At 35.7% G+C, this 19150-nt stretch overlaps 1 protein-coding gene across 1 annotated transcript in view; it reads left to right on the top strand.

Annotated features, from left to right (window-relative positions):
- Positions 1–2394: 2394 nt before the first annotated feature.
- The window catches only part of GYS2 (glycogen synthase 2), a gene marked incomplete at both ends in the record, with an annotated part of 60165 nt that continues 43409 nt past the window's right edge, over positions 2395–19150 (top strand). The window contains 4 exons of the mRNA XM_081310394.1: positions 2395–2515; positions 12479–12660; positions 16497–16688; positions 18918–19100. Coding sequence (XP_081166520.1) covers positions 2395–2515; positions 12479–12660; positions 16497–16688; positions 18918–19100 — 678 coding nt within the window. The remainder of the gene's footprint in view (positions 2516–12478; positions 12661–16496; positions 16689–18917; positions 19101–19150) is intronic.

The raw sequence follows: 19150 nt of genomic DNA, 5'->3' as shown, positions 1-19150 counted from the left end.
CATTCCTCTCCATTGGTAACCAATGTCCTTCGGGGAAGGTTTTAATAGGCCACCATATGTTTTAAAAATAAGGCTGAGCATTACTAAAGTGTTTGGCATAGTGCCAGGCACTACATTAATTCTCTTATGTAAATTATCTCATCCTCATTATAATAAGTAAACTAAAGCTTATATAAACATCTGTTCAAGGTTACATATCTGATAAGTGGCTGAATGGATGGTTCCAGACCAAGCACTTGCCACCTGGAACATACTGTAAATGAATAAACCACTCTTTTGGTATATGTTGAATAATGTGAATCAGCTCTCCTGTGGCTTGTTCAATCCTGGAAAAACCAATCTCAAGGTTGTTGAGAGGAAGCACTGCAAACGCAAAGCTCTATCATGTCCCTGTCATCCCATCTCATTCCTCATCAACATGTCCTTCTGTTGGGCTTTATTGGAATTTGTGTTTGCAGAACACTCAGAAGTTAAGTCAACACGAACAAATAAATCATTATGTAAAAAAGTCTTTTCAACAACATAGCCTCATATCTCTATTATTTTAGTACTTGATTTTTTGATGAGCCATGTAGCCTTTTTTTCCCCACAATTCAAACAAATGGATAATAAACTGTGTATGTATATTTACATTTGTAGACAAAGATAATCAAATATGTTGCTGAATCGTGGAAAACATGTTTATTTTTCTTGATTTACATAAATTATTAATATCACATAAGAAAATATGATTTTACCTATCTTGAGTCATTAAAACAGGCTTAAGTCAATTAGGCCAACTACATGGAGTGAGACTATAGACCCAATAAATGTTTCTAAAATAGTATTATAATAAGGAACAAATTATGCTTTGACAATGTACTTATAATTCTAACCTGAACATTATTTTGTATGAGCTTCAATTCTGCTACTACATGGTATAATGTAAAAATACAGACTGCCAGGTAAATCTGTAAAGCAAGATGGTTCAAATTAAAGCATGCTGTGAATGTCCTTACTTTAGAAACAAAATTGTGTGTGTGTGAATATATTGATACAAATACACATACAAACACACGATAAAGCAAATATATGGCATTTATTGGCAATGTTATCCTAATGATATTTCTATTGTAACTTTTCCCTGTATTTGAACATATTCCCATCCACATCCATTAAATTATTATTATTATTAATATTTTTTTTGGCACTGGGGATGGAACTCAGGTGTGCTCAGCCATTGAGCTACATCTCTAGCCCTTTTTTTAATTTTAATTTTGAGACAGGGTCTTGCTAAGTTGCAGAGACTGTCTTCAAACTTGTGATCTTCCTGCCTCAACCTCCCAAGGTCCTAAGATCATAGGTGTGTGAAACCACACTGGGATCATTGAATCATTCTTTATCAATTTGATCATATTTGTAAATATACAGTGTGACTAAAATTAATTTCTACTAGCTCATTTAACTGTGGACTGATAATCATTGACCAGTCAAAAATACATTTATTATATGCTATACCCAAAGACACACTGAGATTTATACTTTTGATATGGGGGGGGGAATTTAATTTATTAAGAAAGAGATAAACAAGAGCTATGCTTATCATCAAAATTAAATTTGTAAGTGTAGAAGGAAATAACCAGAAATAAAATTTTTTAAAGCTCTAGAAAAAAGTGTTAAAAAAGAAAGAATGGAGCCAGGCGCTGTGATGCACACCTGTAATCCCAGCGGCTTGGGAGGCTAAGGCAGGAGGATCTCAAGTTTAAAGCCAGCCTCAGCAAAAGTGAGTTGCTAAGCAACTCAGTGAGACCCTCTCTCTAAACAAAATAGGGCTGGAGATGTGCCTCTGTGGTTGAGTGCTCTTGAGTTCAATCCCTGGTACCCGCTCCCCCTCAAAAAACAAGAAAGAAACAAAGAATAGAAAGCTAAAAGAATTTAAAACTGGAAACATATCTCAACCAGTTCTACATGTAGTCTGCAAACTTTATGAGGGAAATTGCTTTGCTAATATTGGATTGCTCTGGAAATGATGAAACAAGCCCTGGAGACAGTGTGAGTCTAGCTTGGTCAAAAGGACAAGGGCTAAAGGGCTGGATTTGTATCACACTCAATCTGTCCCAGGAGGAGCCTGCTCAAACTCTGAACAGCAGGATTTTACTCGAGATTGCTCTGGGTCATTTAGGTAGATAGTAGTAAGGGATAGTGTCCTCATTGGACAAAAAGATAAACCCTCCTTCAATTGGGAGTTCTCTGGGAAGCACTGGAGATTTTGTTCTACTGGTTTACTTCTTTGAGTATCTACTAGAGCTTGATACCTACCGGCTCTAAACTTCTGTGTTTCTAAGTGCACCTAGCAGGAATTGCAATTAATTGAAACAGGGAATCAATAAAGGGTTTTAGAAGACTGGAAGAATAATGCTTCGAGGCCGATCATTATCTGTGACATCCCTAAGTGGGCTTCCTCAGTGGGAAGCTGAAAAACTTCCTGTGGAGGATTTACTGCTCTTTGAAGTTTCTTGGGAGGTGACCAATAAAGGTTGGTGCTGCTCCTGATGGTAACTATTTCTCAGGTTGTTGAAGAATATAGATTCGGATTTCATAGGTGATGCTTCAGTGATAATGCATGAGCAAGGGTGACATTTGATCTAATCTATTTCAACAGGCAGTGACAACTTAAGACTTGTGTATGTGTTGAAGAGGGAGTAAGTGAAAAAAATTAGTCATTGCCAGAAAATGTGAATTCAAATAATAATTTTAAATCCATGTTACAATAAAATAAGAATGAAAAGTTTATTTCTTGTTGTTTTATGATTTTTTTCATCAACAAAATCTTCATAAGTACTTTAAGTACTTTTAAGTCCTTTATTTTGGGAAGTACCATATGAAGAAACTTTAACTCCATAGCAGTTGTATGAAACATTTCATAGCATTTCTAATAATTCAAGATTAGTTTTGAATTAAAGTTTTAATGTAAAAGCTGATCAGAAGACAAAATGCTGCACTGCTACTCAAAAGACTGAAAGTAGTTTTCTTCAATGCTATGCATACACAGAAATTATAAAATAAGAAAGAAAGTCAAATTGATCAAATAATTTCCTAATAAGATATAACCTGATTATGCTGGGTTAGAGGAGGCAACTTAAATGGGTTTTAATAACAGAGGTACCTGTACAATTATCAAAGAACAATTCTTATAGATTGATAGACTCTAGTTTAAAAGTGTTATGAAGGAAAAAACATTATCTAACTGAGAAAAGATAATGGTTCTGAAGGCTGCGTCCTTTAATATTATGAAGGAACAGGTCCAGAGATTGATGGGTAAATAGCAGTGACAAGCTGTATAATTTGAAGAAGCTGAAATGAAAACATAAATGTGATGCATGACTTTTCTGCTTTTTTGACTAGTTAGAGCCGGAATAATCCCAAATTACAATTACACTTGGCTTCTGTTCTGATTTTGATCTTATGCCAACTGTTGAAAAATTGCATTTGTAAAATTCCTTAAATCAAAATTTATCAATTAATTCTACCTATGCAAAAGGGCAAAGAATTCAGGTGAGAGAACAAAGTCCAGTCTTCCTGGCTGCATTGAGAAGGAGCAAGGAGAAAAGGGACTTTACTGTAGAGTAGAGAAGTATTTTACAAGTAGATCTTTCCAATGTTCTTTTTCCTGTCACAATTTTTTTCTGCCCAGTTTTTATTTTATTTTATTTTTATTGTGAGCAAACAAGTTTTATTTTGCAAAATATTATGTAATATGAACTCCACTGCAAAAGAAGGGAATAAATTAATTTTAATTATGTAATCCAGAGGAAAAAGAACAGGTCGAATGAAGGTCCTGGATCTAATGGATCTCTCTATAGGGACAAGAAGAGACAAAAATATATCATCCAGTATCAGCTAAAAGAAAACAGAAACCACATGAAAACTATTCCTTTTTGCCCAGCTTTAAAATATAGCCAAGGTTTCTGGCATAGAGCCACCACCACAATACATGAATCCCAGGGTGTACCTTGAAATGAAGATTTCCTCAATGGAGTAGGCAAGAGCCCAAGGACATAGCTCCTTGGTGGAAAAAATTGGGGTGAGTGGTTCTTAGCAAACAGAGTCAGCCCAGACGACTTCAGCCCAGTGGCCGCACTTTAGCAAGCCCCCTTTCTTTCCTTCTTTGCTCTCCATTTATCAAACATTAATGGAACTAATGAAAACTTATCCCATGGGTCTTAAATCCCAATCATGTGCATGCTGATTTCTGTCTTGATATTTTTAATATCTCACTCAGCCTGATTTTGTCAAAAATTTTAATAGAGACATACAATGATTCCATTCATCCCTGACAATATAAATTTGCTTTGAACTTGACTTTCCTGCAGTTCATAGCCACAGTTTGAGGCATCTTGGAGATTTTAAATCCAACCCCTCTATTTAATACCCAAAATAGATGAATAGAGGCACTAAATGAACAAGCAAACGGGAGACAGAGGACTAAGACGTAGGTCTCTTCCCAGTCTGATTCCCCTTTTTACTGCCACATAAGAATTAAATATTGAGACCTCTACTGTCTAAGAATATGTCGTATAGATGAAAAAGCTCTGTCTTGCAGTTAAATGTTAGAGACCTCTGAATAATAAAAAACCCCTCTTGAACTATCTCAGTATCAGATTATTCATGAATAAAATGAAAATAATATGTTCGAGTCATCTTACAACGTTCTATGGCAAACAAGGAAGTTTATTCATAACAAAGAAAAAAAAGGTTTTTTTAGAGAGGAACAAAATTTCTCACTACCAGGACTTTGCCAGTGAGTTATGGAAATGTTGAAAGTATAACTAACAAAGGAGTCACAATTAAACTATTGGTTGTTAATAATAACATCCAAATAACCTTTCAGTGGTACATATTAACCTTAAATTTCTTGCTTTTATTAATTTATCCATTTTTTGTTATTATTCATCTATTATTCAAAAAAGATTTATCAAGTATCTGTTAGGTGTCAGGCACTAAAAGACTAGAGAGACAGAATTTAACAAAATAGAATTGAGCTGGGCAGGGTGGCACACACCCATAATCCCAACAGCTTGGGAGGCTGAGGCAAAAGGATCTCGAGTTCAAAGCCAGCCTCAGCAAAAGCAAGGTGCTAAGCAATTCTGTGAGACCCTGTCTCTAAATAAAATAAAAAATAGGTTTTTGAAATGTGGCTCCATGATTGAATGCCCTTGAGTTCAACCTCTGGTACCCCAAACAAACAAACAAACAACAAAAAAAAAAGAATTGATTTCCAATTTTCCAGCATTTATAGACTTGCAGGAAGATTGACATTGAACATGTAGCTATAGACACATGCAGTAGTGTAAGGGTTAGAGAGAAAGGTGCTTGAAGATTATGTGTGGTGCTATTGGTAGTGGTTGTGGTGGGATTCTTAATTGAGTTTGGGGTTTGTGGAGAACCTTTCTAATGAAGAGACATTTGAGTTGATATTTAAGTTTGAACTGCTGTGGGGCAAATATGACAGAGGAGGCAATAAAGATAGACAGTTCTGTGTGAGAAACTTACACAGGCTGAGATGCATTGGTACACATGCCAAGATGCAGAAGTGCGCCATGTTCAGAGATCTCAGTGCAGCTCAGAGAGGGAAGAGAAGGGAATATGAAGGAAGACAGGAGAAACCTTCAGGGGCTAGATTGTGAAGCTCCTGATGAATTATTATCTTTAAGGATAATAATTTTATCTCCAATCCATGAAAAATAAACAGAGCCATTAATTTTTAAATAGTGGGAAGTGCTAAATATCTGATTTTTTAAAAAGTACTGTTAAAAATTGGGAGAAAAGAATAGCAGAAAAGTTGCACTGCCTAAGATGGGAAGTTTTTTTCCAAATGTTGGGGGCAGGGAGGAAGTTTACTTTCTCCCTCTTTGCTCAGGCCTTACTACGATCATTTCTTCTGCACAGAGTTTCCCCAAACCTTGTCAACTATAGCCAGATTATCATATTGAAGATTTTGGATCATAAAGAATTTAATGGAATCTGTCACAAATAAAATGAAACTAAGAGGTATAAAGACTTTTGAAATTTGATCCTAAAATAAAAGCTTTCTTCTCAAAACAGACCAGACACAAATTGTTCAGTCCCAAGTCAGCATGTTACTAGACATAATACCTTTACCTGCTGCCTCCTCAAACTGGAAATCACAGCTCTAGGTCACATGGCACAAGGGCACATGGACAAACTCAAAACTTGTAGTCAAATGGCCTGGTAGAAACCCAGTCTAACCACAAGTTTACTCTTCTGAGGGAGGCATTCTGTCGGAGAGAACCTTGATATATGTGGGCCTCAAGGAGTCTGTGGATCTTTAGAAATTGTATCTGAAAAGATGTGTGCATATATTTTTAAGAGTTTTTTTTTTTGAGAAGAAGAATACACACTTTTGTAAGATCTACAGAGATTTCTATGATTGATGTAGGAACCATGATTCATATGAAATGTCTATATAAGATCTATATTGCCCATTTTTAAATTGGATTTTTCTTTTTTGCTAGTGTGTTATTTGTTTTCCTTATATATTTTTATCTTAATCCCTTACTAGGTTGTATAGTTTGCAAATATTTTCTCCCATTCTGTGGGTTCTCTTGTTATTCTGTTCTTTTTCTTTGCTTTGCAGAAGATTTGCACACATGTAATAAAATCACATTTGTCTAATTTCACTATGTTATATCCACAAATCCTTGCCTATTCCAATGTCCTGAAAAGTTTCTCCTGTTTTCTACTAGTGGTTTCATAGTTTCAGATCTCACATCTAAATGTCTATTATATTTTCACTTGATTTTTGTAACTGGTGCAAGGTTGAGGTTTATTTTATTCTTCTGCTTGTGGATACCCAATTTTCACAGCATCATTTATTAAAGAAACTGTCCTTTCCCCTGTATATGTTCATACACTTTTGTCAAAAATCTCTTAGCTATAAATGAATGGTTTGTTCCTAGAATTTCTTTTTTGTTCCACTACTCTGTCTGTCTTTGTGACAGCAAAATGCTGTTTTGATCACTTTAACTTTGTTGTATATTTTAGAGTCTGTTAGTATGATGCCTCCTGCTTTTTTGTTTCTCCCTGCTCAAGATTTCTTTGGTTATTTGGGTTCTTTTATGCTTCGATATGAATTTTAAGACTGCTGTTTCAGTTTCTGTTATGAATGCCATTGGTATTTCAATAGGAATTTCATTGAATATTATGGCCATTTTAACAATATTAATTATTACAACCCATGAACATTGTATAGCTTTTCTTTTTTAGTGTCTTCTTCAATTTTGTCATCAATGTTTCATTTAACATTTTTTTTGTAGTAGTGAATAGACAGAATGCCTTTATTTTATTTTTTTTATTTTTATGTGGTGCTGAGGATCGAACCCAGTGCCTCATACATGCTTGACAAGTTCTGGGCTGGAGCTGTAGCTCAGCAGCAGAGCTCTACAATGAAAACTATAAAGATCTTTTACCTCTTTGGGTAGATTATTTCATAGATATTTAATTTTGTGTGTAGTTATTGTAAATAGAAATGCTTTCTTGATTTCTTTTTTCAGATAAGTTGCTATTGGCATATAGAAATGTTTGTTGATTTTTGCAAATAGAAAACTATTTGGAACTTTGCTGAAGTCATTTATGTTCTAATATATATATATTTTTTTTTGGTGGAGCCTTTGGAAGTTTCTACATCTGCAAGGAGTGACAATTTGACTTCTTTTTTTCCAATTTGGATGCCACTTATTGCTTTCTCTTGTCTGATGCTCTGGTACTTTATAAATAAATAAATGGGTTAAAAGTTTGCATACTTGTCCTGTTACAGATCTTAAATAGAAAGCTTTCAGCTTTTACCTATTTGGAAGGATTTTAGCTGTGGGTATGCTTACCCTGATTTGAACATTATGCAATCTATCCATATACTGAATCATCATATAGTACCCCATAAATATGTATAATATTTATATGTCAGTTACAAACAAAAAAAAAGAAAGAAAGAAAAAGAAAAAAGAAAGAAGATTTGTGGCTCCAAAATACTCCAAGCCCCTAAATTCCTTTTTGTCAATTCAGAAGATTCTAGAGCAAAAATAAAGTAAAACAAAAGAACTCTGTTTCCTTCCTTCCCCACACCATTTTTGAGAAACCCATCAATTTGTTGCTCCATTCATTTACTTATGATTTTGCTGACTTTAGCCTGGGGATTCTGGTGTCAGGCTATCTTAGTGGAAATCCCAACTTGTCCATTATCTGTGTGATGATGTATCCATTTCAAACCTCTCTTTGTCTCAGTGTCACCATTTAAAAAATAATGATTGCATTTACCTATAGTGCTGTTGTGAAAGTTTTAAAAAATATCAACCATAAGTTATTTGCAACAGTACCTGCATTTAATAAATAGCTTATTGCTATTAATTTTTCATAAAATTTATTTATAAGAAGAGAAAATTAAATAATCAATTATCATATTGGCTTTCACTTTGAGTGATTCCATGATTTTATTTTAAACACAAGATTAGAAAGAATAAATAAAAGATACAGGTCATGGTTAATTAAATCATGGATGACATAGTAATTCAGGGTTGCAGTTTCTTTGCCTGGCAGAGATAAGTTAATGGCATCCTAAGCCATACCACATGAGCCACACAATTCAAGCAAAATCTGCATAGCACACACAGATTCAAGACAAATATCAGTCTCTCCACTTCCTTTATATCTAGAATACCATGTTATCCAGAATATCAAGCTTATCCTATATAGAACATTTGAAAATATCATTGTAGATGTATCAGGGTTGGTGTGCTTTGCCCAAAGTTGAATATCGCCTCTCACTGTGGAGACTGCAGCTACTTTGATTTAAACCACAGACTTAATAAAATGCTGGGAACACAAATATTTAGGGAGGGACTGCCTCAGAGAATGATGTCCTACCTGCATAATGACTGTCTTTGCTCCTGCAAATGTGTCTTGGTACAGGAGGGTCCGATTAACAATTACATATCCTGAAGTAGACAAATGGCTTCCAAATTCTGTAACTTGAGCATTTTAAAATAGTCAAGATTTAATCAGTTTTATTATGGAAGTACATAATAATAAATACTAATGGGTACGCATACACACGCGCGCACACACACACACACACACACACACACACACACACATGGAGAGAGTGAGGTCATTATTATGGCTAGTGTCCATTCTATTTTGCTTTGGAATAGTGATTTTTAGTGAAATTAGCAGTGTTCTTAGGTGAAAAGTTAGGGGTTTAGCTCCTCTTTGCTATATGTGCCATGGTAGCTCATCTTTTCTTGCTTATGAAAGGCTTGATACTTTGTCCTCACACTAAAGATAACTCCCATGTTGTTTCAGGAAAACACAAATCAATAAGATACAAAGTACTTGTTTGAAAGTGAAGGTGAAGTCTAGATTCAATGATCTAAACTGTGGAAAACCAATAATTCACTAATAATATTGAATGTGTCTTTTAAAACATAAAATGGCATTTATTTGCTGATTTTAAAAAAGAAGTATGTGTTGGTGAACCTCTGACTTATACCTCAAATTTGAAGATGAGAGACTCTATCTCTATGCCCTGCACTTAGTAATACTCCAGCATGCTAAGAAAGAAGGCTGGGGCAAAGTGTGGTAACAGTAAAAGCCGAGGGAAACTAGTTGACAAATAATTATGCAGGGGACAAGGAGAGGCAACCGGTGCTGAGTATATGAAATAGCAAGAAGAGGATGTCCCCACAGGATTGTGGAGTGGAACCTGTATTTATAATCAGGTCTCAATCCAACCTAGGTTGTAATTTTTTTAAGTTTCATATTTTCATTCTAGAAACTCTAAAAGACCACAGCCATTCTATTTATAAACACACTGGCTATTTTGGAAATATCTATATAAAGGAAATGAAGTAGCAAATGAATTCACTGATTATCTTTGTATTTTGATTCTGAAATCTTATCATTTGTTTTTTCAAATAAAGAATTTCAGAAACTGGGGGTATAGCTTAGTGGTAGAGTGCTTGTATAATATGCACAAGTCCCTGGGTTTATCCCCAGCACCATTAAAATATTTTTTTTCTTTCTCCTTACCTTCTTTAGCAAATAAAAATATATTTTAATTCACTCAAATCGATTTGAATTTGAAACATATAACATAATGAACATCGAGGATGCTCTAAAATCTATGGGTGAGACACATAGTTACAAATAAGGATTTTCAAGAATAAAAGTGAAGGTATGGCATTTAATAAATACGTACCACCAAAACTCTGTAGCCTATTCCCCTGATAGGGTGAGAATATAGAAGAGGAGAAATTAATTGAAAATTTTACATTTTTGTAGGTAGTGGTTTTGAATAAAACATACATGTATTTAAATGTGTTGTCAAGATGTGACTCTCACACTTCAGAGTTCCTTTTACTTGCTCTTGCAAATTGCTTCTCTAAAGTAATTTTCCTTAGCAAATAATGTCAACAGTTCACAAAAATTTCCAGAATTTAGGGAAATATTTACATATAGTTGACCTGGACATAAATTTCCATAGATGTAGATCCATTGTTGAATGGGGTAAGTGAATCACATCAATTCTGATCCAAGCAAGAAGCTCTTACCCGTGCATTTTGCACAGCCTCTTCAGGTGTTCCCTGCTTCCTCCTTACGGGCTGTGTGTGATTGATTATGTTCTCATTAGACTGTTCAAATGACAGTTCAACTTTCTTTTGTGTAAAGACAAAACGTATTTCTTTACAGATGAAGAGGTCATTGTGTAAGTGCATGAAAATGGTTTGCATTACATTTTTGGAGTCACATTAGCTCTTTGATATATTAATGAATCTGGTTAGCATCACATAATAGTACCAATGTTTGCCTTTTGTGTCTCACTCCCTCAAACGGGAATTTTCCAAAAAGTGTATTTTGAGTGCCTCAGGTTTAAAGAAAATTTCACGGCAATGATGACCATTGGTTAAAACTATTGAGAAGACTAATGATTTAAAGTCTACTGAAATAAGAAATTTAAGAAATAGTTATCAAAATCCATATTCCAATTAATTAGAAAATTTTTGTAAAACAGCAGTAGAAAATGAGAAGAAACTTTCTTTTCATTGTACAAGGAGTAAAATCAATCAATCAATCAATCAATCTATCTATCTATCTATCTATCTATCTATCTATCTGGCGGGGGGTACCAGGGATTGAATCCGGGAGCACTCGGCCACTGAGCCACATCCTCAGCCCTATTTTGTGTGTTATTTAGAGACAGGGTCTCACTTAGCACCTGGCTGTTGCTGATGCTGGCTTTGAACATGTGATCCTCCTGTGTCAGCCTCATGAGCCTCTGGGATTACAGACGTGCTTTTAATTGAGTTGAAAATTGGTGCCCAATTCTTATTAGCTCCAGAATTTCACACTGAATTTCTTGAGTCAATCCCTTGCTTATAGCTCATTCCTATTTTTTTCATTCGTTTTAAATGACATTTTACTTGTTTTGTTTTTGTAGTCTGGGGATCAAACACCAGAGTCTTAGACATGCTAGGCAGGTACTTACCATTGAGCCACATCCCAGCCAATCAGACCTGGTTTTTAACACTGCCACTACAATCACGCTTTCTGCCTAAGCTAACTACTACTTAACCCTCATTTAACAGATGAGATAATTGAGCCTTAGGCTAGTTAAGAGAGTTAACTAATTCAATCTAAGTCGGTGTTAATTTTTTGCCATTATATCGCTTCAATAGATACCATGCACACATATCTTTGGTCACTCTTCTTATTTTCCCCCAGGATAATTTTCTAGATTTGGAAGTGCTGAATCCAGGAGTACACACAGTTTTTTTTTTTTTTTTGGTTTTATGTTTTAATACTGGTAGCAGCAATGCCCAAGGGGGGAAATAAAGCAATGACAACAGCCTGGAAATTTGTGTCACTGATTGCCATCAGAGTTGGCCCCGCATTTCCCATCAGAATCTATCATGTCTTTCCCCTTGTCAAAAGGAACCTTGCCTAGGCCTTAGAAAGGGAATGCACCTTAGCCTGGGAGATTTTTCTCCCAATTGCAAGCAAAAATGGCCATGACTTGAACACACCTGAGCCCTTTCCTGGAAAAGGAAGAAGAGGTGAAAGGTGACTACTGCAGAGGACATGTGACAATGGCTGTTTGTCCTTACTTTGAGGCTTCACTGTGAATGGAACTTTAAACCAAGTGCTGTTTTACTCCAAGCCTCTCTTCAAATTCCTTGGAAATGTCCCTATCTGCTTCTGCCCAGAAGCAGCTTTAAAATTGACCCAGACTTGAACCAAACAGTAGCCTTTTGTTAGCATCCCTCAACAACATGTCAAACCCTGTTCTTTGAGAAAGTTAAATAAACTTTTGTGCTGAGAGGATCCCAAATGTTAAATTTAAAATGAGAGTGAATTTCCATCCCTTAGTCACTTGAAATGAATTACTAACCCCAATGATAATAGGGCCTTTTTTTTTTTTTAACAGTTGGAGGTATCTATACTGTGATTCAGACAAAGGCCAAAACAACAGCAGATGAATGGGGAGAAAATTATTTTCTAATAGGTCCATATTTTGAGCATAACGTGAAGACTCAGGTGGAACAATGTGAACCCATGAATGACGCTGTCAGAAAAGCTGTGGATGCAATGAACCAACACGGCTGCCAGGTAAAGGACTGACATTGAACCTCACAACTCTCAGTAAACCGTTATGGGAAACAGGACGCAAATTTCAGCAACTCCTAGGAGAAGACCCTCCACCTACTTAGGGAAAAGAGAGGGTTTGTGAGAAGGATGATGAACTTGGTCTTGAATAGATTGCACTTGAGACACCTCATGAAGACCAAGGTGAACTGTCTAACAGGGCAATGGATTTGGAGTTCTGCAGAAGGTAAAGGGTAGAGATGGTTTTGAGGAAGTTATTTGTATTTAAATTGTGAAGTCAGTGATGTTAAACAAAGTGTTCAGTGGAAGTTTATAGACAAAGAGCAAAAGTTTTGAGCCAAATCTCAGGAAATGTCAATATGTTAGAGCATTCTTTAAAAATGAGCCAGAGATTGTAAGCATAGAAACAACGTTACAAGGATCTCCTAATCCTCAGAACCTCTGAATATGTTACCTTACCCAAAAAAAAAGGGACTTTGTAGATATGGCTGAGTTAAGGAAGTTGAAATGGGCAATAATCCTGAATTATCGGAGTGAGTTTAGTGTAAGTATAGGAGACCTCAGAAGAGGGAGGCAGTAGAATTAGAATTGCAGAAGTGTTGACTATGGAAGGAGAGGGTGGAGTGATGTACTTTGAAGAAAGAGGAAGAGGCCATAATGAACATAGATGGCCTTTAGAATCAGGAAAAGGCAAGATAACATATTCTCTCCTAGAGACTCCAGATTGAAGGCAGCGTCTGCCAACTTTGTCCTGTAATGTTGACTTTGTCCTGTAATACCTGTTTTGGATGACTGACCTCCATACCTGTAAGATAATAAATTTGTGCTGTTTTAAGTCACTAGGTTTGTGGTTCTTCATTACAATGGCAATAGGAATAATGATGTTAAGACAAGGGAGGAGAAAGTTTCAAGTATGAAAAAAGGATTAAGGCAACAAATGATTGAGCAAAGGTCAACTGGGTTGGGAGATATTTGGGTTATTGGTAGCATTGCTGAATACAGGTGATTTTTTTTTTAGGAGAAGGAGAAGTTAAATCAGATAGCAGTGGGTTAAGAAATGAATGAGTGGTGAGAAAAAGGGTATAGAAGTTATAGCTGTGAGATTTTTCTTTGAAAGGGGAAAGATAATAGTTTCAGATAACATGGTTTTGAGAATTGATGTCTTATTAAATATGGGTGAAACCTGAGCATATTTATATGCCAAAACGAAATGTACTAAGATAGAGAGAAGTTGCAAGGTCAGAATAAATACATGATTGAAGAGAGTAAGGTTAATGAGAATGGTAGGAAAAAACATGATCCAAAGCAATATTGAAAGAATTGTTCTTCACCCTTTTCACTTAAACAGGAAATAAAATATGAATGCAAATAGTTGACTCAGGCTTATCTCACTCAATGTTTTCAATGATCTTACTAAAGTAGGAGTTAAAGGTCATCTTGTAAGAACTGGAGGCAAGCGTTGAAATAAGAGAACTTGAAGGAAGAAGTACTGAAAAAATATGTAAGGAATATATAAGAATTTCTAGATATCTTTGAAGTGTAGTCAGAACTTTTTACTAAAACAAATGTATTTGACAGTGATTATTTGTAGCAGAAACCAGCAGCCTGAGTGAAAGAGTGGGGAGTTGAATAGATGGAGATCCAATGTTGTTTGATTTCAGCGTTCATATAAAAGGCAAAGCAGCACAGTGTTGGAGGTAATTGTGAGAGGGATTGGATTGATGTGCCTTGGTATCTAAATGGACAGGAAAGGAGGTGATAATGTAGGAACAGATGGAGGATTCCAGGAACTGAACGTTTTAAAGAAAAAAGAATACATACACCAGGAGACACACTGAGAGAAAGAGAATTGTAAAAGTTGTGTGGTAATAGGGTGCTGGAGTAGAATGTTTCAGAGCAGCAACAGTTCAGGTTTACAAGAGTAAGAAAGACCATAGCCATGAACCTGGGTGGCTGGAACCAGATGTACATGAAGTTCTTTGATTTCTACAAGATCAAGCAACTATGGGGTAAATGTGTAGGTTAAGAAACTTGAGATATTGCCTAGGATAAGGTAAAAAAGAAACTAGAAAAAGTAAAAGTAATTATGTTTGGATAGCATATGCAAATAAAGAAGAAGGCTTTAAATGTTTCAGAGCAGTTAAAAAAATAACTTTCCCTCTTACTTACTTATTTCCCAAGAAATACAGTTTCTGGAGATGAAAAAAAATGAGAAGTCCTCACTTGAGGGGTCTGTACATAGTGGTGTCTAGGAGGTGCATGCAGTTTAAGAAGCACAATATGTAATTAACGAAGGAACTGGAGGTCCCAGAAGCACTAGGAGAGAAAATAGCACAGAGAATGTGAGGAAAGTGACAGAAGGGTGCATGTTGTACTATTGGGATAAAAGTAAGGGTTTTTCCAAGGCAGAGGAAGATGAGAAGAACTTTGGACTGATTGGTCTCATGATTCGAAATCCAGGCCATATTCTCCTCTAACAGCTGGGCCAGGGATTCCAGCAGCCTCAAAACTCTATGTGCTTATCTAACCTGCTTCTTTGTTTGTAACGGCCCCTAGGAAATTAGAAAGCATCAAGTCCCAATCCTAATTGCCTGGAGAGAGGTGGAATAGAAGCCAGTTCCATAGCATGCAGCTAAAGGGGTTGGGATATTATAAGTGCATTTCAGTTCCTTTTGACAAAGGTATTGAAAATTCAATCCTGAAAGGAAAGAGTGGCATGATGAATACTAAATTACAATGGAAGCAACTTAAATGAGGTCTTTCAAGGTTGGTCAAAGTTTGGATAGGGTAGAGACATCACCACACATGCCTGAGTCCCATAAGAGGAAGTGAGAATTAAATTGAGCTTCCAGGCTCTGCAAAATTTAGCTTTGGTTGAGTGCCAAGGGTAAAGGTGTAAACAATGTAGATACATTCAGATTTCCAGAGAGGTTTGGCTATGCAATGAAAGAGACTAATCTTAGTCTCTCTGAGTTCTAGAAAGGAGTTGAAGTAAGTGGCTTATAATGTTGCATATTATCTACTAGGATAATATACATAAAATAAAAATCAAGGCAAAAGAACAAGCAAATTACTATAGAAATATAGAGACCAAAAGGGAAGTTGAACCTTCGATACACAAGTGACTAATATCAATACAACTGGAAAAATAACTGAGATAATTAATGCATTAAAATTTGCTTGAGATAAAATAGGAATCAAAAAAGTCAATTTGAAGACTAACATGATTAGGCTTTCAGCTGCTAGAAAAAAGAGATAATGTATCTTTGGCAAAATATTTAGTTAAGATGTCTGGCAGAAACATAATTAGGAAACATTTTGGGTCACATCTTTTTAAATAGGAGTAGTAAGATAGATCATACACATTTGTCTACAGAAGCAGATTCTTTTGTAGTTGGAAGTATTGTAAATCCTGTTTCATACAGGGAATTACACAATACAATGACTGTTACATTCAGCTCCAGATTGTTAAAGATACAGAGCATTTCATCTGTGACTGTATCACAAAAGCATAGACTGTAATGCTAAATCCTCTTTGTATAAGCTCAAGGAACCAGGAGGGTAAGGAGTGACAAATGAACAAAAGTTATGCTATCTAGATACATTGTTCTTAAATGACCAAATTTAACAAAGATCAGAAAGTGGATATTGAATAGGAATGGATGTGAGTCCACTTTAGCTAGGTACAAACTTCAGATGTCATCAAAACTCTTCTCTATGTAGCATGCCTAATCTGCTATTGAGCTCCAAATAAAGTTTGCATCCTCTATGCTAATATACATTTTCTTCTCTTGTATTATTTAACGTTATTATGTGGCTATATGTTCTCTACACAACAGGTGCATTTTGGAAGATGGCTGATAGAAGGGAGTCCTTATGTGGTGCTCTTTGACATAGGCTATTCAGCTTGGAATCTGGACAGGTGGAAGGGTGACTTTTGGGAAGCATGCAATGTCGGCATCCCTTATAATGACCGAGAAGCCAACGATATGCTCATATTTGGATCTTTAACTGCCTGGTTCTTAAAAGAGGTACAGTTTACCATATAATAATAAGACAGAGGAGTGGCACAACTGCAGTCAGTGCCTAGAAATAATCCCAGGAATTTAGATTAAGCAGATTTTGAGATAATGCCATTCTTGATTGTCCTAATACATTTTAAAGGAATTCTAATACATTCCAAGAAATTGTCCAGCATTCCTCAACTAAATTCCAACCTTTGGAACACAGTAATAATAAAGTAATAATCATGCTTATTAATATGTATTCACATAAGACTTAAATGGAATTGTATGTATAAAATATGCAATTATGTAAGCTGAGTAGATGAAACACAATAGATATGCAAGAAAAAAGAGGTGATTTTCATCATCCATTATATACATGAATTGTGAAATTTGGGGAGCAGCAGAGAATTTGAAATATTCTGTTTGGCTTACACATGAGTGCTTGGGCAACAGGAGTGACTTATAGATATTCTTATTATTTCCAAAGGGCAAAAGTATTCTCATAAGCTATTTATGAGTCCTTTGAAGTAGAATAATCCATATATGTAAAAAAGAAAGAGATTAGAAGTCAGCTTTTGTTAAACAAGTCAAGCTGGAACTCTCTCGACTCCTCAAAGCATGGCAGTAGGATTTCTTTGCATCCCTTTCATTACACCTAGCCAAAAAATCAGATAGTAAGGGAAGAGCATCCCTAGCAGTGGGAATAAAGTCTAAGGACAAAAACATCATAGAACTGAGTGTTGAGAAAGTGTTCCCCTTAATCTTTCTTTCTGATGAAGTTATGTCCCAATAGCTGTAGAAGGCTGCCTTCAATTGAAGGGGACTATGGACAGGTATTCCTTCTGCTTTATGCTGGGGACAGCATAGGAGGAGAAGGGGGAGGGTATTGGCAGAATCTGTCCTAATGCAGACACTTGGTCCTGTTTTAGATCAGTTAGTGAACACAACTCTCTTTAGACTGCCTATCTGAGGACACAGCCCCAAGGCTGAGGCCAGCCACAAAATTGTGTGTGTGTGTATGTGTGTGTGTGTGTGTGTGTGTGTTTACCATCATTCTTTCTGATAAGAGAAATGGAAGAGAGAGAGAGAACCAGAAAGTCTCAGTTTTCTCTTAAAAGAAAAAAAGAAAGGAGAAAAAGAAAAAATTCCAAAAATAGAGATTTTCTTTGGTTCAAAGGGTCAATATGTAGAGACATTGAGGCATAGGCAAAACTACCAGGCAAGCCTTATCTGTACAACTGTTAATAACTGATTTTTCTTAAAGAGCAGGCAAAATTCAGAGGGCTTAGCCTTGTCAGTGGTTCTCAAAAGAGTATTTCCTTGGACCACCAGCAGGATAGTGAATTAATTTTTGTAGGAGTGAAACAAACTAACTTTAAGGCAAAGAGACTAATGCCCAACCTGGCTCAGTGTAATGGATTTAGACCTGGATCCTGGGTCCTTACTAAGCTGCTGTTTAATTCTAAACAAGTTATTAGAATTTCTCTTTCTCCCTAATTCCGTTTTCTTAAAATAGTAATGTATCAATTAAAATTATTTGGCTTTAAGGAAGAGAGAACTCAAATAAGACAGATGTAAAACATGAATCACTTGTTATTTATTTTAAATTTTTTTAAAAGTAAACTGTAAATGCATTGAAGAGGGACTGATGTGTTCCATGCTTTTGTGATTATGTCAGGGTCTATCCTGGGGTTGTATATAACTAAACACAAAAAATAAATAATAAAAAATGAAACTTGTTGGACTGGGTATGTGGTTCAGTGGTAAAGTACTGACCTGGCATGCATGATGTCCTGAGTTTGATCCACAGCACTGCAACATAAATAATAGGTAAATAAAGAAATAAATTTTAAAATACAAAAGCTTATTAAGTGGGTAGTTCAAACTTATTCAGGCACTCAGTGACATATTCAAGAACATTATTGTTATCATTGATTCATCCACTCAACAAATATTTCTTACTAGTAAACATCTATTCAATTTTTAAATATTATTACTAACATTCATTATTTAGTATTTCTGTTAATATTTTTTCTTCTGTGCATATATCACTGAAAGGGAGATTAAGACATAAAAATATATGGACTTTATAAATATGCCACTGAATTCTATAAAACATTTACCCTTGCTGAATCTTTATGGCTCATATTTAGACCCCTTTAAATTTTAGATACCATGAGTCTCCATTGCTGTGGATGATGCTCAAGATTATGTTTCACCAATAACTTTTCTCAATGCCTTTTTCTGGTGTAGGTGACAGATCATGCAGATGGTAAACATGTCATTGCCCAATTTCATGAATGGCAGGCCGGAACTGGACTGATTCTTTCTCGAGCCAGGAAACTCCCTATTGCCACAATATTTACAACCCATGCCACACTACTTGGGAGGTATCTCTGTGCTGCAAATATTGATTTTTACAACCATCTTGATAAGGTAAATAGTCCTTCCACTTCTCCCCATCCACATTTCTTCAGATCACTGAA

This window comes from Spermophilus citellus, assembly GCF_964194105.1.
Source record: "Spermophilus citellus genome assembly, chromosome: 10".
Lineage (NCBI taxonomy): Eukaryota > Metazoa > Chordata > Mammalia > Rodentia > Sciuridae > Spermophilus > Spermophilus citellus.
The sequence above is the reverse complement of the archived record's forward strand: the minus strand, read 5'-3'. Positions and strand labels throughout refer to the sequence as shown.